At 38.2% G+C, this 24,925-nt stretch overlaps 1 protein-coding gene across 1 annotated transcript in view; it reads right to left on the bottom strand.

Moving 5' to 3' along the window:
• Nucleotides 1–6,201: 6,201 nt before the first annotated feature.
• Nucleotides 6,202–24,925, bottom strand: part of ANXA2 (annexin A2) — a 31,457-nt gene continuing 12,733 nt past the window's right edge. Inside the window, exons 4-13 of the mRNA XM_072869607.1 lie at nt 19,196–19,290; nt 15,865–15,978; nt 12,808–12,898; nt 11,360–11,439; nt 10,963–11,022; nt 10,196–10,289; nt 9,353–9,448; nt 8,312–8,370; nt 7,508–7,630; nt 6,202–6,587 (exon numbers count right to left, since the gene is read on the bottom strand). Coding sequence (XP_072725708.1) covers nt 6,528–6,587; nt 7,508–7,630; nt 8,312–8,370; nt 9,353–9,448; nt 10,196–10,289; nt 10,963–11,022; nt 11,360–11,439; nt 12,808–12,898; nt 15,865–15,978; nt 19,196–19,290 — 872 coding nt within the window. The 3' untranslated portion in view covers nt 6,202–6,527. The remainder of the gene's footprint in view (nt 6,588–7,507; nt 7,631–8,311; nt 8,371–9,352; nt 9,449–10,195; nt 10,290–10,962; nt 11,023–11,359; nt 11,440–12,807; nt 12,899–15,864; nt 15,979–19,195; nt 19,291–24,925) is intronic.

Raw genomic sequence — 24,925 nt, forward strand, 5'->3', positions numbered from 1 at the left:
TAATATTTAATCAGAGCAAATCAATCTGTATATGTGAATTATCTGCTACTTACCCAACTTCATGTCCTTTCAAAATACATTTCTTACACACAGAACCAAGAGAGGTATCTCTGCAGCTTATTCATCTAACGTCAAGGTGTTTTCTGAGCTATGACCTACACTAATCCAAAATATACGCAACACAATTCATTAAAACAAAAAAGAGAGAAAAGTAGATTGCAGCTTCTCTTTCTAGGTTCTGTGCTGCTGAGTCTGAGCTCAACTCATGCACATATGGTCAGCCTCTGAATATTTTGTCAGTTCATCAGTTACCTTACTGAAGTTCATTATTTTGAGCCTTTTGGCTCCTACCCAGTTCCAATTACTTGTTTTAAAACACTGCATTAGCAGCATCACTGATTACAGATACAGCAGCTTATTTCTGAAATAACTGTACTTCTGATTTCTCTCCACAATCCTGTCTTCTGTGTATGGCAATAAATGGTGGAGGGAGGAAATAACTGCAAAAGTCAGATCCCACCTTCTTAGTTTTTTATTTTCTTCTACATGACACACACAAATACAGCTCATATCCAGGCAGGTTTTGAACTGACAGGCCAACCCCGTTCTCTCAAAGTAAAATAAATTATCCCAAGATAGAAGAGGAACAGAAAAAGAAGGAAAATTGTCCCATCTACCCAGATCAAACATGTAGCATGTGAGACCTGAATGTAATCAGAAAATAAAAAGCAGTTGCTTTAGTAAGACTTTCTCCATTTAAAAAAAGGCAAAAAACCAGTCTGCCGCTGTCCCAGATGTAATTATAATTTACATCAGCCTCTTCTCACCTTGATTTACCCCAAAGATTTACTAAATAAAATCCTTTAATATAAACGATTTAAAACCAAACTATTAAAACCTTGAAATGTTGAGTGCATTTGCAATACACAAATTTGCAAGAGACCAGAAAAAAATCCTGCTGTAATCCATCATTTGCAATAACAGCATTACAATCTAGTCACGGCCCAGAACCACTATATAGTACAATCTGTTTTCTGCTTTCCTACTTACAGGGAAAAACCTTCCTACAATGAGGAAGGGAATTCAGAACTAAGAGTTCACAGTAAAACCTAAAACACACCTAAAGAGCTCCTAACACCACTCTTTTTTTTGAATGGGTTTAGATTTAGATCCCCTGTTATTAATGTATTTATTGTACAATGCCAACTGTTGCTTTATTGATGTATTTAAGTACATAATTGTTAATATATTTGTAGTAAGTTAATTGCAGTACTGTTTCAGAAACAAAATTTAATTTACTATATAATCACAGACAGCCTATAAAGTAATACTCATTTAATGTTTTTATTACAAAATCTTTAAAAAATATTTTTCCAAAATATTTATCCATCTTTAGTGCTTCATAAATCTAAAAGATTTTAGAAAGATTTTTTTTGTTGCATTTATTTTTAAATCAAATAGTACTAAAGCTACTTCAAATAAACCTCTCTCTTTCATGGAATATAACTTCAAAACGTTTAATAAATTCAACATTTCATAAGATGACCATTTTGGATCAGATAATTCATCCTGATTTCTACACATAAGTGATAAAATAGATTTAATGAGTGTTCTTTCAATAATAATAATAATAAAAGCAGATTTTCAGATAAGTTCTGCATATGCTTAGAAATAGCCTCCACAAGCCTGAAAGCTTGTTTTTGCCTTACAAGTAAACCATTATCTGAAAATAAGTAGGTATAAACCAGCCAGATAAGGACACTTAGCAGAGGAGAAAAATTACTTAGTAGCTATTCACGGAATTCACGAGCAATATACTCTGTTCCACAATTAACATACCTGCATATATTCCTTCCAATCAACCTTCTTAAATGGCAAGATATGATTTATTTTTTTCTATTAAGCATTAAACAGGACCTTAAATAAGCCATACTAAAAAAGAAGTTCAATGAGTATCTTCTTTTCTTAAGGCACTAAAAATGCATAAGCGGAACATAAACAAAGTCACCTCACATAATTGAAGAAATTCTTTCTGTATTAAAATTTTTAAAAAATTCCCTGGTGTGAACACATCAGTCAGAGTGAGAAGGAAAGGAAGATTAATACACATGAATAAATGGAAATATTTCCTTTAGAAAAGCTACTTTAATGGCACATGTATTTTATTATTAGTAAAGATAGTGAAAATGCAAAGACTGTGCAATTGCTAGCAATTAAATTCTAAAGTGCTAATATGAATATAGCAAAAGATATGGTGATGTATTTAATTTTCTACAGAAAAAATGAGTACCTGTTTTAAATCAGGAAGCAGCAGATAGTTTCAAGATCAAAACCACTTCCTGTTAAATAAAGGGGAGAAAATTCCTTTACAGTTATTGTCATTATTAATCCACTCTTTGATAGGTTATTTATAGAAAACCTTTCAGTTTTGACAATTCATAACATGATTAGAATACAAGAAATAATTTGGGTTGCCTATGCCTAAAAGAGAGCAATTGCAAAATTTGGTTAAGTATTCCAGAGAACATAGCCAATTTCTAGATACAGAAAAAATAGTAGAACATGAAACTGAATTTTTGACATGAAGGCTTAGAGTCAGGGAATGTAAATGTTTGGAGAGAGCAGAGTTCATAGTATATAGGGAAATACGTTAGGATTTTTTTGTTTTGTTTCGACTGCAGGAATACTTGAAGCTTTCTCTGAGCTCCCTCTCGTGAGCAGTTGCTGACAGTGCACCAAAAGCATCACCAACAGCAGGACTCGAATAACGTATGAGTTGCAATTTCATATTAAGTTACATGTTTCTTAACGCATCATGCCCCAAACGACCTTGCAAATAGAAATATTTGGTTCCGAAGATATTATCCATATACAGTTATCTTTCCCTAGAAGGAACAGGATATAAATAGAAAGACACTCCCTCCCCTCCAACCAAAACCCAAAATCTGCTTCTCTATCTGGTGCTTCTAAAGAGCTCCCCACCCATCATTGCAGTGAGAAAAAAATTACACTTGAGAAACAATCTTTATGAACAGTCATAGCAGTGTTCAGAGAGCAAGCATTACCCATTTTAGAAGTAAAATGATACATACCTTTTTAATATTAATGAAAAAGGTATTTTAAAAGCAAGCACTTAAAGAAAGCTTTTATCTTGTAAGGAACCTTTTCTTTTACCAGGATGTAAACGTTGGCTTAACTTTTGACTGAACTACAATTTATTTTAATGAAACCATTCTAAATCTGTTTCTCACTTGTAAAACATCTTGCATTACTCCTCATCAATGCATTGCAATAATAAACTGCTTGTTTTTATAAGATGTTTAGATGCTGTGCAAATAGAGTTATAAATTGCATAAATAAGGATTTTTGCACCAAGGAACTAGCACAGCCTAGTACAGGCCTGACAGCTATTCCATATTTGCAAGCATTTAGTGACTTTATCTTACTCTGAATTAGACTGTTTAGACTCTGACTTAGATTAATTCCTCTGAAATCTGAGGAAGGGAATTCTGTATAAGGAACAGTAAAAGTCACCCTTATGCATATGACTGAAAACCACACCAAGGAAACCACCTACAGCCATGCTAGAAACATCATTACTTTCTTAGTAGGTGTTTAAGTCAATACTTTCCCAAAGGTACACTTCTTTAGCCCTATATTCCAACGTCTGTGTTAGACAACAGGTCTGATAAAAGACTAGTACAAATCAAATTAAATCCTACTACTGCTATTTGTTGTGTAATTTGGGATAGCCAATGAAACAGTGCCAATGAAGTGTAAAATATCAAAGGAAAGGGGTTTTTTGTTGCATGTGTTATTGGAATGGGAATTCCAAAGAGCAAACACAATAAACTAAATCAAGATCTGACCTGAAAAAAAACTGAAATTGGACCCTTTCTTCACAGATTCTTGGTACAGCAAAGATCTGGAGAGGCAAATTTTTTTTTTTTTTTTTCTTCTGAAGGTAAATAGATCTCAGATAGAGTAACAGTCTAAATTATATCATCAGCTACTGAAAGTTTGATTATTTTTTTTTTTTTAAATCATGTGTTCAATTTGCCAGGTGGGGAATTATTAGTAGTAAAACATTGCAACACTGCCAAGCACCATTCTTCAAGGTATTCCTGACTTTCAAAGTCTCAGAGACTTGATTTTTGCAATACATCTCCATGGACAGGGACCTACCTTGCATATTAACGAGCCTGCAACCAAATGACAGGATCAACACCAGAGCTTGCAAATTTGTTCCTATCTGGAACATCAGTGAGCCAGTAATACAAAAAAAGAGAAAGTTTAAAAAAAAAAAAAAAAGAAATCATCAACAATGCCAACAAACAACTTTACATTCCAGAAAGCTTCTAGATCTCACAGGAGACTGATTTGCTTTCTAGTCTACAGTCAGCAAAAATGGTCCTGGCCTTTGAAATCATGCCGGTTTATTTAACATTGCCTTGCTTCCAAAGAAAGACTGCCTGCAATTTTGAACATCCTGTAGCAGTGAGGCAGAGCATGCTAGCCATCAAATTCTAGTTGTTCATTCCACTGACTGGAAAAATGCCTGCCGTTTGATTTCTTTTATAGGGCCACATTTGAGCAAGCAAAGTTTATAGAGATGACTTACCTAATTAGATTCAAAGAGTGATTTGCTACCTCAGCAATAGTTTTTAAATGTACGAATCTAGACAGAGAGGCATTTTGTAAACAGGTGTGAATGACAGTGCTCCATCAGGCATTAAATTGGAGCTGCTCCTGAAAAATAGTATCATTTGTGCATTTAAGTTACCAATATTTTATCAACTGCAGTGTTTTTACACCAAATATTCCTTGTGGTATACAGCCAATGATATTTCAGCAAGATCTCTCACCCTTTCAATAGCAGCATGAAAGAGGCTACTGTGTGCTTCTCATGTCTTTTCTGAAAGGTTGATTTAAAAAGTCTCAATATTATCTCTGAGGAGTATATCAGCCTTTGAAACGGGGCTACGAACCAGGTAAAGCCTGGGGGAAAACAGCTGATACTTGCAGGCAGTTTTGTATTTCCAAAGGAACAACAGCTAGGAAATGATGACGTTATTTTATCTTATAACCATTATTTAATATTTATATTAGAGTTGTACCCAAGGCCTCTGTGCTAGGCAGCATGTTGATACACAAGCAACCCAAAGAGCACTCGGGCTTGGCCCTTGCACCAAGATGGCTGCTCCTGTGAGCGCCCAAATGCAACACTCACAGCTGGAGAGAAAGCTTTGCTCTTCACAGCTTTTTCCTAACATTTGGATATGACTTTCATACAGTAGTAGGCGACAACGTAACAGTAAGACAAGAAAAGTGCATTCTACCGGGTGAGCTTACTTCACCGCGGCTACAACTGAAGACCGAAGTACCTGTCACCACAGGCGGGAAAAAGGAGCCCCGAGCGCCCGGCACAACTGCAGGGGCACGGCGAGCGCCTGCAACCCCCGTTAACGGCTTTTCGCCGTGTTGCGGGCGGTCCGAGGCCCCCTCAGCCGGACGGGAGCCCGCAGCGTCCCCAAGACGCGCGGAGGCTGACCGGAGCGGCGCGGCAGCGGGCCAGCGCCTTCCGGAGCGGTCCGCAGCCCCACCGCCACTCCTCAGGCAGCTGCCGAGGGCTGCGGCTAGGGACGCCCCGGCCCCGGCCGCCCTGCCTCTGGCTGCTGCTTCGCCCCTTGGCAGGGGGCAAAGATAACCGAAAGATAACCTCCGCACCTGCTCTCAGGGGAGTGGGGAGGGCGGGAAGAAGCAAGGCGGGGCATTCCCTCCTGATTAAAATAAGCAGCGCCCACTTCGTTCCCCCTTGCTTCCCGGCCTGGTCTGACCCATCTACGCAGCATGCCCTAGCGCGGGGTCTTCTGAAGGAAACACGTTAGACAGGCTGTTTCAAATGTTTAAGAGGGATTCAGAAGTGTTTGCCCCTTGCACACAGGCAGGGAAAGGGGGGCTTAGGCTTTAGTGTCACTTATTTGGGGGGAAAAAGGGAAAAATAATGAAGAGAATTGGTTTTGCTTCTGCTGAGAAATTGAATCGTTAAACAGAAGGGCTTCGAGGGAGGAAGATAAGGTTTCAGCCACAAGTAGTGAACCCCTGGGAGGAAAAAACCAACACAGAAAATGGACGGCAAAGGCTAAATACGTATCAATTGTGCACACAGTTTTCAAATTAAAGGTGTGAAAGAGACCCATCTTCTTAAAGTAAAACTTCAGTTTTATTTACGTTTTATTAGAAACATCGCACAGAGAGAGGCAGAGTCTTTCACAAGCACTTCTAACCTCGTTAATCTTTGGAAGGTTAGTTTCTCTGGCTATACGCTGTTAGGACCTTTGGCAGAGCCAAGCAGAGCACTGCTGCTGAGAGAAGTGCACATAGCACCAGAAAGCACACTACATGAGTGGTCTTGCAGATATAAAGGCAAGTCAAGTTTAGCTAGGCAAGTCAATGTTTTCTAGGATTACAGTAAAACAAAGAGCAAAAAAGGCATGTCTGGATTTGGGTTTCTTCCATCACGGTTTTCAGTCCTCTCCACCACACAGGTTGAGCAGTGCCCTCTGGTAATCTCCTTTTGTGTCTTGCTGTAAAGCAAGGGAAGAAAAATACAAATTACATATGAGGAAGCAGTCACAAAATATGACAGCATATGCATTATATTCTAAACCTGTGGGACAGACTATGTTTCACAGTTAAAGCCTTGTCAGGTGGAGGAGACTATCTAGACTGAGTTTTACTTATGTGTGAATTGAAATTATTTATCATTCTTGCAATACAAATGCAAGGCCAAGAAGGGAGACAAATTTTGGTATGAAAAAGAGTAACACAACAAAGGAAAGCTGAAGGACTCTATTCTATTCCTTCTCACTGATCACTGCCAAAATCATACAACAAGTTCACTATTTGGGAAATTTGCTTATAATCTAAAAATGACATCTTCAGGAAAAGACTCTGGCTTAAGATTTTGACTCAACTTCATCTACACAGGGAAGAATGTATCATATGCTGTTGTGAGGGTGGGTAAAAGACTAGTTTTTAAACAGATGCACAAGCTCTTTACCTATGCCCCCAGTTAAATAAAACCTAGCACCTATAGCTCCTGCCCAATCACAGAAATAGACAAAAATGACTCTAGCTAAAAAGCCATCCTTGGGCACTGAAATGAAAGGGAGCAGCAGTTTAGATGCTCTACTTTCAGCAATCACAAAGCAATTCTGTTTTTTCTTTTCCTTTGGTCTGAGGATAGGGACAGGTGAACAGAATTTTCCTTCATAACACATCAGCTGATCGCACAAAGCCTACATATACTGTCAAGTGGCTACCAGGACTTGTACCAGCTTTAGACTGTAAAGTTAAAGGTGGGCTTTTCAATATGGATAAGATCATATTATTCTCACTGCAGCCTCTAAAACAACTCCCATGAATTCTAATGGTATGATTAATCCAATGAAGACTGCTGCAAAGGTCCGTACAATTGATATAAAAAGAAAGTTGAAAAACTTACCTGGATGAAATAATAGAGAGATTTTCCATATTTCCTCTTGAATTCACTCTTAATTTTCAGCATGTCAACCTCGCAGCGGGAGACCATAATCCTGATCAGAACCTTGTCACGGGTTCCCTTGCCCTACAAGCACATACACATTTAGAACTGTAATAGCTGAAATGCTTAAGAGGCCACTCTTGGTGGTAAGACAGCAAACTACAGGCAACTGAGATGTAGCAACAGAAGATACAATGAATTAAATCTTCTAACTAAGGTCATTATTATGATCCAGGAATTTGACCATGAACATACCTTTCTCATCAGCAGTGTTTGACCAACTTCCAGTCACAAATCTATCTACTTAGACTGTAAGCAGCAGTTCTGGTTCACAAGGTCTTCCTGGTATTGCCTAATGCCTGTCACCAGGCGTTCTCTTTCATACCTTTTATTGAGAAAATGTTTTGAGACAAATTTAGTGTCTCATTTTGGCACTTTATTAAAGAGCCTTTCCTGCTATCAGCTCTTGGTTACCTGCAAAAGAGGTGTCCAACTTTGCTAATTATAATCAACTGATCTAATATAGACCATTATTATGAGACCCTTCCCTATATTTCCCTATACCAGATGCATATGAATAGATGGTCTAGGCTTGTTACTGTTAAAGAATGCTTTTGAACAACACTAAGTCATTGTTAATTTATTCACATGCCAGTCACACATCATATGAATAAAAGTGCCTAGGAATAAAAAAAAAAGGAATAAAAATTTGATGAAACAATGGCAAGAAAAAAATTAGTAGAAAGAAAGAACAGTCTTCCCCACCTTCATGGAATCATACAGTCTGTCTGCAAAATACAGCTGCTTGTTCTGAATGCACTGGACTGAAGAGAGAGATAAGAATAGTTAAACATCCTGCCCATACATGGAATAGCAGAACACAGAATCTTGGAGCCATTTTTAAAAGACATGATAAGTAGTCAAAATAAGGTTTTCAGCAAAAGTTTCTCCAACAGGGGACATAGAGAAATTATTTTTACCTGAGTTGTTACTTAGAAGTTGTTCAGCTAAGCTTGTGATTGAACCACAAATGCTTACAATCTGAGAAAGTATTTCCCTCCATCGCTAGTATCATTTCAGAATGCTAGCCCTCCTCCACACACACAAATCATTCTTCCACTTCTATAAGCAACCTCTTTTCTGAAAACACTTGTATGCTAATCCAAATGGAGAGGTCTCCCTTTCAAGGCTGAGCTCTGTTTATTCTCCATTTGCATTACAGAGCTCTCAGTTCACCCTTAGTCTGAAATGGATTTTCCTCTTAAAGAATTTCCTCTTAAACTTGGCGACATCCTTGTCATCTTCATCTCGTGCCACAGTACCAGCCTTACACCCTGCCTCCCCATTTCAGAGAATTCAGTGCCAAATCAGCTCTTTTATTAGCCTCTAGCATCCTCCACTGCCCATCTTTTCCTCTCACACACACACTGTTCTCTCTCCAGCCTATGTCTATACTGAATACGTAATGTGTTCAAGCTACAATTCCAACCTTTTTGTTTGTTTGGGGAAACAAACATTAAGCCTCTGTATCAAACAAAAGTGGAACTAACAACAGATCACAAAACACATGCATTTTTATTTTCAGCTGGAAAGCAAGGTTTATATTTTGCAGAGGGCAAAAATATGCTACTTCTCAAGACCTGTAATATCCTAAAAATACACTAGTGGATCCAATAATGCCAGCATGTCCACTTTATTTCTCATCCAGCAACACAGAGGAAGCTGGGCCCTATCCTTATCACGATACACTGCAAGAGCACTGAAAAGATCCTACCTAAAGATAGTCTTTACTTCAGGGTAACTCACCAAGATTAAGGAAGGCATTCTCCAGATCTCCCTTAACCTCCTTCTTGATGCTCTCCAACATATCATATGGGCTGTAGCTCTTGTACCTGTCAAACACTATCACAAGAAAGAAAACAGGTGAAATCAAAACCAGACCACGAACTGGTAAAAGTAACCACCCAAATCAAAAACAGAGACAGCAATACAGAGACGTATGATTAAAAAAAAAAATCTATCCAAGTCCTTCTAAGAACTTCATCTTAAGTGCAGCCTAAGTTTGTCAGCTTATAGTAAAGTTCCCATGCTATGGCCTTTTTGTTTTCCTTGAATACCTCCTCCATAATCTGGTAAAATACCATCTTAATCCTGTACTAGTATTTTTTGAAACAACAGTGATGTAGGCCCTGAAAATAAAAGTCTTCAAATGGCTTTCCCATGTGCTTTTTACAGCAATATCAGAGCTGCTTTTGAGAGCCTTCACTGTCAGATTTAAACACATGATATAGCTAAGCTACCCTAGGACAGAGGGAAAAGCTAAAGGACTTCTCAAGGTCTCCTGCAGCTATGTTTTCCAGATTTGTAACATTTTTGTTCTCAGTGTATGTGACATATAATTGAGCAGTTACACCTGCGTAAAAAAGAGCTCTACACACGTTCAAACTGTGAGATTAACACATCCACAGAAATACCTACATTTTTTGAAAAAAAATCAACAGCTTGGACATGAATTAAGATTTATGAGATCTCCTATGTTTTATGAATGCTTTTCACACTCATTTCAACTATATCTGGGACAAAATAGTTACCACTTTGGTATAATTTTCTCTTATAGGAAAAAAAATAAACCTGTCTCTTGAATACTACCTTTCTGCAGGTGGGGGACACTTCTTTCGGTCATAATGTTGATCCACTTGGGGACATCAGTTCCCTTTCTCTTCACGCCAGCATCATAGAGCTCCTGGGGTTAGATTGAAAAGCAAAATCATGAAAATCAGCAGTTGCACAAGAAGCCATTGCAAACGTATACAGTTTCCTTACTGGAAAACAAGCACTACTGGAACTGTGTCAGTGGCAGAAACACAAAAGGACACATGGTTGGGCAGACCACCAGGACAAGATCCACAGATCTTATCTGAAACTAAGACTAATTACTTTGTATTTACTCCTGTCTACAGGTTTTACTCTGTATTTAGCTCTGTTTACCTCAGCAGAACTGCTCGACAGATACAGATGTAATAAGACAGATACAGATGTAATAAACAAGCATTAGTAGCCACTAAGTTCAATGATGCTTCTCGCAATCTTACACAATTACTTGATTGCAACCAGTCTTCACAATGTGTGTGTTTCCTTTTGTTAAAGGCTCTCTTTCTCAGTATGCCCAAAGGAAATACCAGAGAGCTTCTGTATAGGTACTAGTGGGTAAGTAGCCCATGAAAACTGATAGCTGAAGGTATCAGGATTGCAAGTGGCAGATAGCTTGATAGCATGCAAATGTGACTGTGCAAGACAATCTGAAAATATACACACCTACTTTCATAAATGCTTCTCGCTCCCATAGTATCTGTACTTTCAATATCCCCAAAAGCTTGATCAACTTAAGACATTTAATGGTCATTACCAGCACTTACCCTAGCATCTTGGTCAATCAGCTCATAATCAATCACAGAGGTATCTTCACACCTTTTGCCCTTCAAACAAGAACAGCGGTATTTAGAAGAGGTTTAACAGACAGTAAGCAGTTTGCTATATGCATATTATTTTCTCTTTAATTTTTTAAATCTGAATTTGCTAAATGAGTAACAGTATGCTCCGTCCCCATTATGAAGCTGCTGCTATGAATGCTGCATTTCTGTCAAAATACTTTGCCCTTCAACATTTGAATTTTTTTTTTTTTCCCCAAAAGACAGTGAAAATACAAGGAAATTTAGAAGTGAATCAGAAATCCAATTGTTTTACTGGCAGCCATCAGTCAGTTACCAAAGGGCAGGCACATTAGGAAAAGTGGAAAAATATGACCAGACCTACCTTGGCCAGGGCAACCATTAGCTTGCGGAAGTCACCAGATGTGTCTGATATAATGTCCTTTTCCAGTTCTGTCTTGTACACTAGAAAACAAAAAATTCTTTTCAAGTAAATGGTGTCCTACAAATACTCCTTCACAAGAAGAACAGCTGCTAATTACTGTGTTTTATGCACAAAACCAGCTACAATCTAAATCACATGTGGAAGAGAATTAAAACAAATGCATGCTTGCATACAACAAAACCAACATTGCTACCAGCTAGTCATGAGAGTTCCCATACAATCAAACTCTGTCATGGAAAGGTAACAGGAAAGCCTGAGACTATTAAAAGGAAAGGAATATTGTTTTAAGCTCAATATCCTGTTAGGTTGTTCTTAGCTACCAATGAATGTTTGCTTGTTTGATAAACATAGCATTTAGGCCTTCTCCACTTGTGGATTTATGACTGGACAACTGCAATTACAAGTTTAATGCAACAGACAAAAGCTGATATGATAAATCAAAGGAATGCTGTGTGCAATTCTGGCCTGGGGTCTAAACATTTTCATTGCTTTCTAAGTGATCATACTCTATATTGCTACAAAATCACATCCTCTCTTCTTTTCAGCAGCAACCTAATCTACAGCAGCAACATTCTCTTTGCTGATACATATAATTTTTTTTTTTTATACCGGCCTTTAAGACTACATTGGTTTTGCTTGTCCTTTTTGACTTAGCCAGCACCTTACCTGAATTGCTTGACAACTATTAAGCATTAGCACACAGCAATTTTCTACATTTCAGTCTATTCGTGGCGAAGCTCAACTCTGAAGCTCAGGGAAACAAACAAGCATTGGACAGCTGCACTACTGCATTGCGATAAACCCAACCAGAATGGCCAATATAAAAATATAAGGAATATTAAAGGAAAAGTAATATTTATTGAGGATGGGTCTTAGATCACTCTTATATCTACTTATAATCAACTAAGAATTATAGCTTCAATCAGATAACATGCTTTAGAAAAGTTGAAAAACATAATATATGCTTTTATGAAGTTTTCTTTCATGTCTTTTCTGGCAGGTCTAACAAATAAACTTATAAGCATGCTTCAGTAGATTTCAGATTCACCTACTTATTACATAATTGATCCTAGAATCCATAAATCTAGCATCTTTAATTCTGTCACTATGCACAGAATGCATGTAGCTTACAAAAAAACTCATTTAGACACAACTTACATGAGTAGTAAATGTTCTCCAATTTGTTTGCTACCAAGCAACAAGATGAAACTATATAAACATATACAAATATCCAGGACACCAGTACAAAATAGTATCTTATGTCCAACTGTCAGACAATCAAAGCAGATGTTGTGTAAATGACCAATAATCAAATTCACACTGAAGGGAACTTATTGAAGTAACTTAGTGTAAAAACTTAGTACATTGAAACTTTCAAAGTAACTTACTTTCCCTGTAGACTCTGTTAATTTCACTAAGCTCCTGATTTGTTCGTGAGCAGATGATTTCAATGAGTGTGTCTTCATCAGTTCCCAGACCCTGCAACACATATATGATTCAGTTAGGTGAAATGAGCAGGCATGCTTGAATGGTTTAAAAATATTTTACAGACATCTCCTTTCTCCCACTCTAACAGTTTCACACCATTCAGGGATATCTTTTGCTAACTGCGCCTGAGAAACCCCATATGGAACATTTTTAGTTGCCAAATACTACTCCAATAGCTTTGAGATCTTGTAGATATTATCTCTGGGCAACGTGCATTTGCTGTGAGTGTCTGCAACACTCAGTGGCCTCCCCACCAGCATAACTGGATGAGATGAACTTATCACGGCCCATGTGTGATTGTTTTCTGTCCATTGAGAGCACAGGAAGAAAATCCGATTCTTAGCATGCAAATGGGCAGCAATCAACTTGTTCTTCCCTGCTTTTCTTCCCCACCTCCCTCCATACAACTTCTCCACTACAAATGCAAAGGCAAGGATGACACCATCGTTAGCCTTGGCCTTATCTTCAAGTCAGCAAAGATTTAAGCATGTTCTGAATTTCTAGCAATAAATAGCCCCTCTTGAATTGTCCATATTTTCCACGTACTTCACAATGCACAAATACAGATGAAACAATATTACTATTAGCTATATTAAGAAATAAAATTCAGATTTTATATATTTTGGAACAAACTGAATTAATTGAGAGGTCTTACATAATATTTAAAAGCCACTTTTGTGATCAAGGTCAATAAAGAATCAGTACTTTGAACTAAGCTGCTTTACTACTGTTTAAAAAGTAATATAGGTATTAGCACTATAACAAAAATACGAACCACATCAAAACGTATGAGCTATCAATTGAACGCCATAGTAACTCAGATACTCCAAAATAACGTAACTTGATCAACATGCTCTAAACCTTGTTCAATTTTTTATATAAACAGCCAAATTAAAAAAAAGAAATTAAATAATTGCTAACAACACTGCAATATTCTTGCTCCTGGAGAAAGACAGGAGACTCTGAAGAACAGGCTCAGAACAGAAGACTAACTTGGATGAGCTAAAGGTGCTTCTCTCTCAAGTGATCACTAAGGATGTCTGTGTTACTAGTTGGTAAAGCCATCTGGCAGCCAGATACATCAGTATTTTGAAAAGAAACTTTTTAAAAAATAGACTCCACTGGTGATTTTTTCATTCTGTTTTGTTTCTTACCTACCAATTAACATGTTCATGCTAATCTCATTACGCTCATCTGCCAGCATCACCAGCAGACCGAAAAAAAATCTTACGCCTCCTGTTAGGATGCTGTTTAAGCCCATCTGTAACAATGTCATTTTGTATGTGGCAAAAATGGGCATGGTTTCCACAGGACTCCAGGACAAGTCTGCTGGGTAACAGCTTGGGAAAACTTCTTATGCTGCAGTCTTTCACATGTGGAAAATGGAAGTAATTATGTGGAAAACTACCCTCTTGGAAAAAGTGTCTCTATCGAAGGAAAAAAGAAAGCAAGGACTAAAACCAAGCAATTTTATAAAAATGGCTCACAGCTAAGAAAATTAGGAAAGCTTTCCACAGAGCAGTTCTAATAGGTATCTGGGGAAGAAATGAAGGCTAACAACATTCAAGATTTTCTAAATATTTTTAAAGTATTTTGTAAGAATGTGTACCAGAAAAATAATTAACTCCTCAATGATAACTTTCCTTTACCCAACTTTGATTCCCATGTCATAGCTTATTATGCCCTATGTATGAAGTCAAACTTAAGCTCAGGCAAATTTAGAACATCAGACTAGGTGCTTGGGAGCTGGGAACAGCTGACGTATGGAGAGAACAGAATATTCTTCATTTGTGGCTACTCTGAGGTAATGGCTTGGTCTTTGGGCTGTAAATACAGCATAAATGCTATCTAAGTATACAGTCATCCTAAATATAACATATCAGATGTAAGACATTAGGAAAAAAAAAAAAACCCACAACAAAAAAACCAAACCCAAACTAACCTGATCCACAGTAAATTATGGATAGCATCTACTTAAACCAGAAGAGGGCAGCACGTGATTACTCAAGGAAGGGATTTGGCCCATAATTAAAGAGTTTCCATCTCCATACTGGGCTGTTTTTTTGGGTTTGGGGGTTTGAGCGGGTTTTTTTTTGGGGGGGTGGGGGGTGAAGGGGGTGGTTTTGTTTGCTTTTTAACTCCTTTTTCATAGAATGGAGAAATTATAAATGTTTTTTGTCTTGTTCTGAATTTTAACAGACATTTTAATACTTGTTTTTTAATTATTTTTTTTAAATTAAACCTGATCAAGAACATTCAGAATTTAAGTGATGATTATAAATACAAATTCCCAAACCTTAGCTTGCTTAGAAAGGTGAATGAACTGGCATGAGCACCTCTCAAAGTCTTGTTTCTGTGGCCTGCAGAGTGGATATTTCTAAACTAGCGATCTATTCCATGCTTGCCTGTGATTGTAGGGGACTGAACACAGTGACTCACTGTTGTGCCATTTCTCCAAAGACTGCTTTTGATGCCCCATCTTCCTCCTCCTTGTGTTCTACACAGATGCAGGTCTAGTATAGGATGTTCTTTCAAGATCAGTGATATGACCCAGTAAGTGGAAACTACTGTTTAAGCCTATAAATGCTAGCAGAGGATTTAATGGCTCCAGCTAACAGCTGCTCTCTTAATGGTTTTTTGTATTATGAACTTGTATATTGTTTTTAAGAGCAGTTAGCAAAGCAGCAACCAGGCAGAGCAGCCTATCAGTTATTCCTGACCTGATGAAAATTATTTTTTTCCTTAAAGAGAGGATTTAATTAACAGTTTAAAAATCACATGGTTCCAGAATTTCTCTCATTTTGGATGCCTTGCAGCTGGATACTTAAACTGTAGTAGTAAAAAAAAATAATAATCAGTGGACATGTTTGAAAACTGTGGCTTTGGATATGAAGTCCATGCTCATTCTTGAGACAGCAACATCAGACTAACATAGTTAAATTTCGAAACTCATTTACCTTCATGGCAGCTTTCAATTCAGAGGCATCATACTGTGCTGGTGTCTTCAGCAAGCCCAAGATCACTGCCTCCAAATGACCCGACAGAGCAGACTTGAGTGCTGCAGAAAGTTCCTGTAAAAAAGGAGGGATGATGGAAGAAAAAAATTAAAGCTCACTTCTGATCTCCAGAGAATTTAGCCTGTAGTGCTTTAAGTCTCCAAGCCTGCAACAGTGTTTCTTACACAACTGACAAGGAAACAGAACATAAAGAGCTTTTCTTTTGTGAAAGCCTAAGAAAGAAATTAGGGCAAAGGAATTTTTTCTCATCCTTTGAAATTAAGAAGAAATCCACTGGTGGCTGACAAAGTGCTGGGAAGCACAGTGCAGACACATCTGAACAGCTCCACTCCAGTCTTGCAGCACTGACACTTTGTTGGAGCTAATAAGCACAGACGGATCTGAGTTTGACTCCCTGCGGTCAGTGCTTCCCCATCATACTCCCATAGTTTTCCCAGTAGCACTGTATTATTTGTGTTCTTCCTGTTATCCCAGCCCTTTACTAGCTGAGGCATCGGAAAATTGACTGCACAGTTATTCCACTGTACAGGCCCAGTTCCCAAACAGCTAGCCGAAGAGAAAAAAATCATCCCTGAGCACAGAAAATTATCCCTGTCTTCAAGGAAACTATCAAAAGAGTGTAGCCAAAGTCTCTATTGTTAATTGTCAGTCAAACCTCGAGAAAGAAACAGTCAGGTATGTTCACTTCACAGGATGCATGCAAATCTGTAGCAAATAAAGTCAGAGGCATGTCCTCTTTTATGGGCTTCAGATGCAACTTGAATAATGCTAATTTATCAGCTTCATTGTAGCATAGTTACATAGTTGAAATCCCTGGGATCAAGTCTGAGGTTCACACAGATCAACGTATTCCCTAAGCCGAAGTTAAGTCTGTAGCATTCAGAAGAGAATTGCTGCATTTCAATTGCTGCTTTCTACACTAACAATGAGTGAGCTTGAGGGGCAGGGGAAAAGGGGGTAGAGAAAGTGACCTCAGCAAAATTGCAGAGAAGTTTGTATCAGAGACATAAAGAGCCAAGACACTTAGTTTGTTTCCAGAGTCTTCCATTTAATCCAGGCCACTAATATACGCTAACACTGTATGCACTTACTGCAGGGATTGACCAAGAGCGTGAATGGGGGTTTTGGGCATCTAGCTGCTTTAGTCTAAGAAACATTTTAGTACACTAACTCAGTTTTGGATACAATGTTCCATGATTTATTTGTGTGAAAACGGGTTCTTCAGACATCAGCTGAAACAGCAAAGGTACCGCATATCTGTATGATAAATTTTAGGACAATGCCATGAATTCCAATTAGCTGAGTGAAGTTTTTGCAATCTTTGCACTTTGGCATGAAGGTTGAAGGAAATACAAACCACTACAGTAGGATTTACCAAAATAACTGCAACAAAATACCTCAAACTGAACCAAGCACCTGCCCTCATATTAGCAGGCTTCTAGAGAACTAAGGTCTTCTCCCCCTGCCAGGAAAGCAGAGTCTCCACTCCACCACTCTTTGCCATGGTTAGGAGTGCTCTAAGAGAGAAGTGGGAAGCAGATAACTGACAGATATCACTAATTAATAAATAGCAAGGAGAAAAGGTTTTGCTAAGTATTCCAAATGAGCACCTGGATATCAGCAGTTCATTTCAAAGTCAGAGATTGTTGGCAGCAGTTAGGACTGACCAGACACATAGGAAGACACACATGCAGAACCCCCAGTATTCACTGGTAGCTCCATTAATGCTGGTGATGGGGAAAGATTGCATAGATCAAACACCATTCCTCAAGATTACCAATAGTTTCCATTGAACACAGCTCAACTCAAAGGAATGAAAATAGAGGCAGATCTGCGACTTTTTAAAATTATAATGATCTATTGAGAAATCCTGCAATGCACAAAATGAGTAGCCTAGTACAACACAACACATTGCCAGAGAAATCTGCACAACCCATTGCCAAAGAAAATCATGAGATACAGTCCCTAGGAAGATACACCTACATGTCTTTTCATATCCCACCTCCTCCTCTCTTGCCATTCACTTGTTTATTTCACTGAGTGGTTTCTACTGCAAATTTCCATTGTTTCTAGAGACTGTTTTATTCTTTGGCACTTGTTAAACTTGATAAATTCAGTTTGCTCTTAGGTCACAGCAAGGAAAAAAGGTGAGAGAGAAACAGAAGAAAAAAGTTGCAGATTTTCTTGACTGTGCATTTTTGTGGTCACACAAGACATTTAACAAAGCTTTAAGTGACACATTTCACTACAAGGGGCCACTTATATGCACGATTCTCCCAGTGCCCACAGGGCGTGACCGCCAGGGTGCAGACGTGCGCACGCATGCATGCATCCAACTTGTGCGTGCTTCTGCATGTGCCTGTATCAGCCATGCATAAAAGTTGGTGAATTTTAAAAATTTAACTCTAGATTTACATTTGTTTTCAGATGAGCATTCTGGGCTGCTACTGGAAGACTACCATTTCGGGTCTGGCAAACCTGAAAGAGATTCATTCATCATAATCTTAACTCTATACAAGTTTCCTCTTTTTCGTGGGCATAAAACTTCAATTATGGTAAGAGTCTCAAAACTTCAAGAGTCAAGAGAACAGCTCTTGCCTTCCAGATGGCAAGACTCATTATGCAGAATTCTGCACACATTTTACAGATTTCTCTCCATCAATAGATCAGTACCTAAGGTATTTCTGACAGTATAATATCTAGTGATTGTTCAACTCATTGTATCACTTTGTTCCACATCTGCAACGTTTGTAGCACAACTGACTGCAGTCTTGTCTCATTTAAGCTAGCTCTGTGAACAGAAACAGAATACTTCCCTTATGCTAAGTTGTCTTAACAAAAAAACCAAAACCAAACCGAAACAAAAATCAATCCCCTAAAGCATCTCCCTTTCACCTTTTCCTTCCAACTGAGGCATTTCACCAGTGAAAAGTCAATGACTTTTCACTATCATTTAGCATATTTCACCAGGGAATCCTGTGGCTGGGCTGGCTGATATGCCACCCATCGTGGTTTCTGGAGGTGCTAGGAAACCACCGTCTCAAACAGATTTCAGTCCCAGTTGTGCATACTCAACAAATTTGGAAGTCCCACCAGTCCTAAACTGTGACAGCATGGACAAAGTAGACACATCTTTAATTTCACTGAAAAGATAAACCAAATAATACTTATCTCCAGTTCACACCCAGTTAACTGTGAAACATGCAAGCCCTGAAAAATCTAACTAACAAGAAAAATATGTAATACTTGGTATTTCTTCATATTTTGCTACCTTTTTGGTTCTCCTCTGATAGGCAAAAGCAATATCCTGCCTCTGTTCATTGCTGCGGTTTGTCAGGATGTTGATGATGGTAACCTCATCCACACCTACAAAGACATAAGACAAAGAGTTAAAGCAGCTTTCTTGTTACTGTTCTCTTTGTATTAATATGTTCTCCAACACTCAAAACATAGCATATGTGCTGTCTGGAGCAGAGCTAAACAGCTTTCATTAGTTAGTATATGTCACGTCCTGGCCTTGGAGAAAGGGCAGCCAATTACAGCCCAAATTTTTGATGTGAAGCAGATCTTTGTGTACACAGGCATGTATACACCTCAACAAAGTCTAGTTTGTGACCAGCTTTGCTACTTCTGTTTTCTGCTTCACTTGTGTGTCTGTGTACTTGTGTTCAAGTCACTCAGTATTCTGTAAAAAGTTGCTCAAGAACACAGGCTTTAAAACTGACATGAACTTGTACTTACTAAAGCTTGCCCTGTCATTTCAGTAGTGTTTTCAATTAAGGCTTCTTAATAAAGCAGTTATATTTTCTATTTAACCCATAGTCACTTAACTATCACTCCAAACATAAAAATGGGAAAACAAAACCATACATTTCATTCTCTCAGCAGCTCAGAGGCTCAGAAGACAGAAGGGGTTTTTGGCACTGGAAGAACTATGTATGTGCTACTTTTTTTTAAAATCATGACTTGAAGATCCATGCTGAGTTTTAACTAGCAAGCCTAGAGGACTTGGATGCTCAAACTCCCAACCTATCTTTTAAGTAAGTGAACTATGTATCAGTAAAGGTATAGTTTTAAGTGAAGTTTTCCAAATCCATGCACTTAAACACAACTGCAGGCTGAATGGAAGGAGATCATTAAGATTTATTAGAAGTTAAAAGCCAAAGCATGCATCTAGGGTTAGATACTCTGGATGTCAATAGAACCTAATGCACACCACAGCTTTAGATCCTGTAGGGGTCATCAATGCAGGTCAATGCATACAGAGGAAAAGCTTTTATGTTGTACAGGAAGCAGGATTTCCAGATGTTCTTTCCTAAATACAGCTACTTGCTAATCTATGTTCTTTCCAACGCAGGCAGCATCTTATGACTTTTCCACTTGCTCCTGCCTACTGCTACTAACTTGCACTTCAGTTTCCCTCTCATTTTCCCCACTTCACTTGCTGCTGTCAAACTGGATTCTCCTGACCTTGCATTCTTTGGACTGGCACAGTTCTTCCTCTGATCACCATTCTCATCTGCAGCTTGGTCTTGGCAACTCAAAAGATATCCCAGAGCCTGGTTGAACTGGAGGCTCTTGAGCTTCTTGAGATGAACCTGGAGCATCTGACTTACCTCTGTATCCTGTGATAGGGCTCTAACCCAATGGACATACAATTACCATGCCCTGCAAACATCCATGTCTCTCAAAGCACTCTCTGCAAGGATGGCTACCCTCTGTTTACTCATATCAAGAGAAAAAAGCCAAACAAGCTGGATTTGTATTCCCTTAACTAAGCATTAAAGTAATATTAAATACTTTCTCTTACTATGAGAGCTTATAGAAACTGCCCTTGCAAGAAGCCGGTCTCCATTACTCAAAGGAAAATGCTTAGAAATGCAAGCCCCCCTGCCACAAGGTAAAACAAAAGAATTGTTAGCAACAGACACAGAGCAGCCAGGCAGGGGCAGTTGGAGTAACAAACAAGAAAAACAGTGTGGCACACTGACACTGAATGTATCCGAACAGAACTGAAAAGGTCAGCCCAGGTGCACTTAATCAAATGGTAGGTGGTTGAAATTTCCAAAGGCCTGGGTGAGGACAGACTAGCTTGCTCAAGTACAACCTCATTTTGAATTTAATCTTCTTACTCTGTTTAAAATAGCAAACACAACTATGTTTTTGTAGGACAATTATAATCTTTTTCTCAGAATGCTTTGTAAGAAGATACAAGTGAAAGAATTTGAGTCCCCTTCGCAAATTCTCCAATGCACATCTGTGTCTATATCGCTGAATTCAGCCCCTAGGTAAAATGTCCGTTTGTATTTCACGTACATTATTGGTTAACCAAAGCTGTCTGGACATGCCATTCAAACACAGGTGGAGAACAACAGCACAGCTGGATGTAATGTCCAGACAATAAAGTCTTCCAGACAGAAGGGTTAGCACAGCTTATAAATGGATGGACAAAAGAGACAGCTAGAACAACTCTCATTGTTATGCTCAAATATCAAGCTAACCTATAGCTATGCTGTGTAACCATTTGTTTTGAACTATTTCCAGACTGGCTGGATGAAGCTTAGAAGAGGCAAAACTATTTCTAAATATTGCACGTCTAATACAGTGCATATTCTTCTGCAACAGAAAGATAATGTATAACTAGTTGTTTTTTCTGGTGAGTTGCATGCCAGGTTTTGAAGCAAATAGGTGGCTCTAATGTAGAGGTCAGAATAAGCCCAGAGTTTCGACTCAGGTCTCTCCATTTACTACAAGTATTATGAATAGCTTCTTTCACATTTGCACACACATCAGTGTAAATGACGATTTTTTGATAAAAAACAGAAAGTAAGGACTGTATCAGCAGCTACTAGCAGGACTCAGATCCCTGCCAGAATCCATCTACATTTATTTTCCTTATTACCCAGAGCAACCTCACAGCAACTTGAAACAAAGGACTGCAACAGATATTACAAAATTAATCATATAAAGTGTGAATGTTGCAAAAGACCCTTTTTAGCCCCTAGCTACAGAATCTAAAATGATGAGTCAAATCCAAAATTCCTTCCTCCCTCTTCACAACATTTTTCATGATGAAATACTGTACTTGATAGCCTCATGTCCTTAGCTCGTGCTGAGGCAGACCTACATCAGTGCTCTTATTCACACAAGCTTGGCCTGCAGAAGTCAAAAGGCCCTGGAAAGCATCATATGTCAGCTACAAATTTTGGTTTGAAAACATGCTGACTGCGCATTTCAGCCATAATCTAATCCTGCACATTTTAAAGTGTTCCCATTTTGTAAAAGAAAACAAATTCTCCCAGTCCAGAAACGGCCACACACTGACAGACACACAGACATTGGGCCTTTCAGCTGTTGCAGGGCCACAGCATAAGCCAATGTCTTAGCCTTTTAATAAATTCTAGATTTAAACCATTCCTGGCATGCAAAAGTGGCAAATTACATTTTCAAGTTTTATCACAATTGTGATACATTAGAAGCCCACAGATGACCACATCCAAGTTTCTTATTTGCACACTTTGTGGATGGAAGTATGAAGTTAACTCATTGCTCTGGCATTTAATGGAAAATAAGTACTTGTACTTCACACTTGGGAATCATGCTGCATCGACAGGATGCTGACTCACATCTGCTGAGGCGGGGTAGAGCAGGAAAGCAGCATTTTTCTTTGCTGTTCACTAAAATCTCTGGAAGTTTCAGAGTAATGAAACAAAACTTGATTTCCAAATTTATTCTGGCTGGGCAGATTTTATCAGTGCATTTCTATCAATGGGCAATTGAAAATTAGACATCGTGGCTGACAATTTTTTTTTAAATAAGAAAACTCCTTGCAGATGGAAATGTATTTGGGGTGGGGGTGGGGGAAGTAGATCTTAAACTCACCCCCTCTGATTAATAACAACTTTTATTCTAAAAGAGACAATCTTTTGCATTGGTAAGATCACAGTGCTGTGGCTGAATTAGCAAAAAAAGAGGAAATTAACATAATCAAAATGATCAGTTAGAGTTTTTAATTTTTTGGTTTAAAAGACAGTGTACTTGAATTTCCATGGGCCAAACCAACAACACCAGCATTATTCTGAACAAAATGGACGATATCGACAGTCACTTAACTTTCTAGGACGAGGTGAGAACAGAGCTAACATACTTTCATTTTGCAAGAGCTGGCATACATTCATTCAGCTCATTTACTGGAAGTCTGTTCTCTAAAACTTCATTTTCAAAGACAGCATGAACACACTACCAGAAGCTATTTCTGTCCTAACAGCATCTAGGTACTACAGAGATGATCAATTACATAAATGAAATAGGATTGCAGCTGGCCTCAAATTATTAGTGGGAGATGTACATGATTAGCCCTTGGGAGATCTCAACACCATTGTGTATCTGGTACCAACACAGTCCTAGGACTGAGCTCGTGATCTGCAGTGTCTTACTTTCCTTGGATAAAACCCTGATCTCACTGGAGTCAAAGGGAAAAATTTAGATAAAATAAGACAATAATTTCAGCTCTGCTATTTTGCTTAGCAAGATTTCACCAAAGCCAAACCATGTTGCAACGAGGTATTTCTTTACTGATACTGAATATTCTGAATTTCAGAATACATATTCAGAAATTAATATTCTGAATATGTGACCGATGCAGTTTGGTGGATTTCAGGCACTATCCTCCCCCACCAGCATGCCAGAAGATTTCCTCTAAACTTTCACTTCATAACATTAAAAACTCTGTTAAAAGGTATGGGCATGTTAGATATACTATATAAACAGTGAATTCAATCTTACAGAAGACCCCTGTTATAGTTTACACCTCATCATTGTTTTACCAATTTCTGGATATAACGAATTTATTATAGATGTATGTTCTAAGCACTTTCCTATAACAAACTTGTGTTTGAATTCTGCCAGTCATGGAATAAAAAAAGTATACTATGAGACCTCAATAAAAGGTTGTGGTTTAGGTTGCAAGTAATTAACTATTCACAACCTAGTCTGACAACAAAATTATTTAACAAAGTATTTGAGACACAAAGTCACAATGCTAAGGAATAACTCTGAAACAGAAGAGAGACACTTCAACAGTCTTCTTTCCTACAAAGAATTGAAAGGAAACCTAACATATGCTGTTAGTACTCTTCTAAGTAGTTAGTATCTTCTATTTAGGCTCATATACTTGAGCTAATTTATACACAGGGCACAATGGAGCATTACACAGAAATTAAACAATCTCTTGTCCTATACAGCAAAAAGCCAACATTTACAAAGGACATGCTAAGGCACTAGATGAACTTGCTACTGAAAAACTAAATAACATAAAAATGAAACCAGCATAGCAATGACTTATTACAAAAGGAATGAGCCACAACTGTAACAAGTTATTTGCATCACGCAAACTCTAGGTTGAACTATTGCTAACTACGATCTGGTTTTATATCATCTAGAGCGATTTTCGCACATCTCCCTTTCTAGGCTGTTGGATATATATAAACCCCCTGCATTTAATTTAACTCCACTCAAAGCCCAGCAAAGAGCTGGGCAATATTTTTGTGCAGTATAGTTTTTGAAGATAGATCTAAGCCCCAATAAACACATCACAGTATTTCCCACAGATCCCACAATAGATAAATAGATGGCTAACCTCTGAGGAATTAATCTGAAGAGTGTGAATGAATGCTGGAATATTTAGATATTATATAGAGCAGAATAGTCAGACTCTACCTCAGATCTTTGCCCTAAAACAAATATACAGCTGTTGTTTAACCAGTAAAATAAGTTTTACCCATTTTACACACAATCACCAAAACAGAGATTCCTGACTCTGATTCAGGGAGTTTGCCTTACTGGGAAACAACTGGATAATTAATTAGATGGTAACTTTCCAAACTGGCCCGCCCTGACAGCGAACATTGTACTTGCATATTGTTTATATAAAAATGCAGAAGGTATACATGAATGATTTTTCCCAAAGACTCCACGGGATGTAATTTCCATAGTACTGCTA

Source organism: Ciconia boyciana, chromosome 8 (assembly GCF_034638445.1).
Source record: "Ciconia boyciana chromosome 8, ASM3463844v1, whole genome shotgun sequence".
In the NCBI taxonomy this organism is placed as follows: Eukaryota; Metazoa; Chordata; class Aves; order Ciconiiformes; family Ciconiidae; genus Ciconia; species Ciconia boyciana.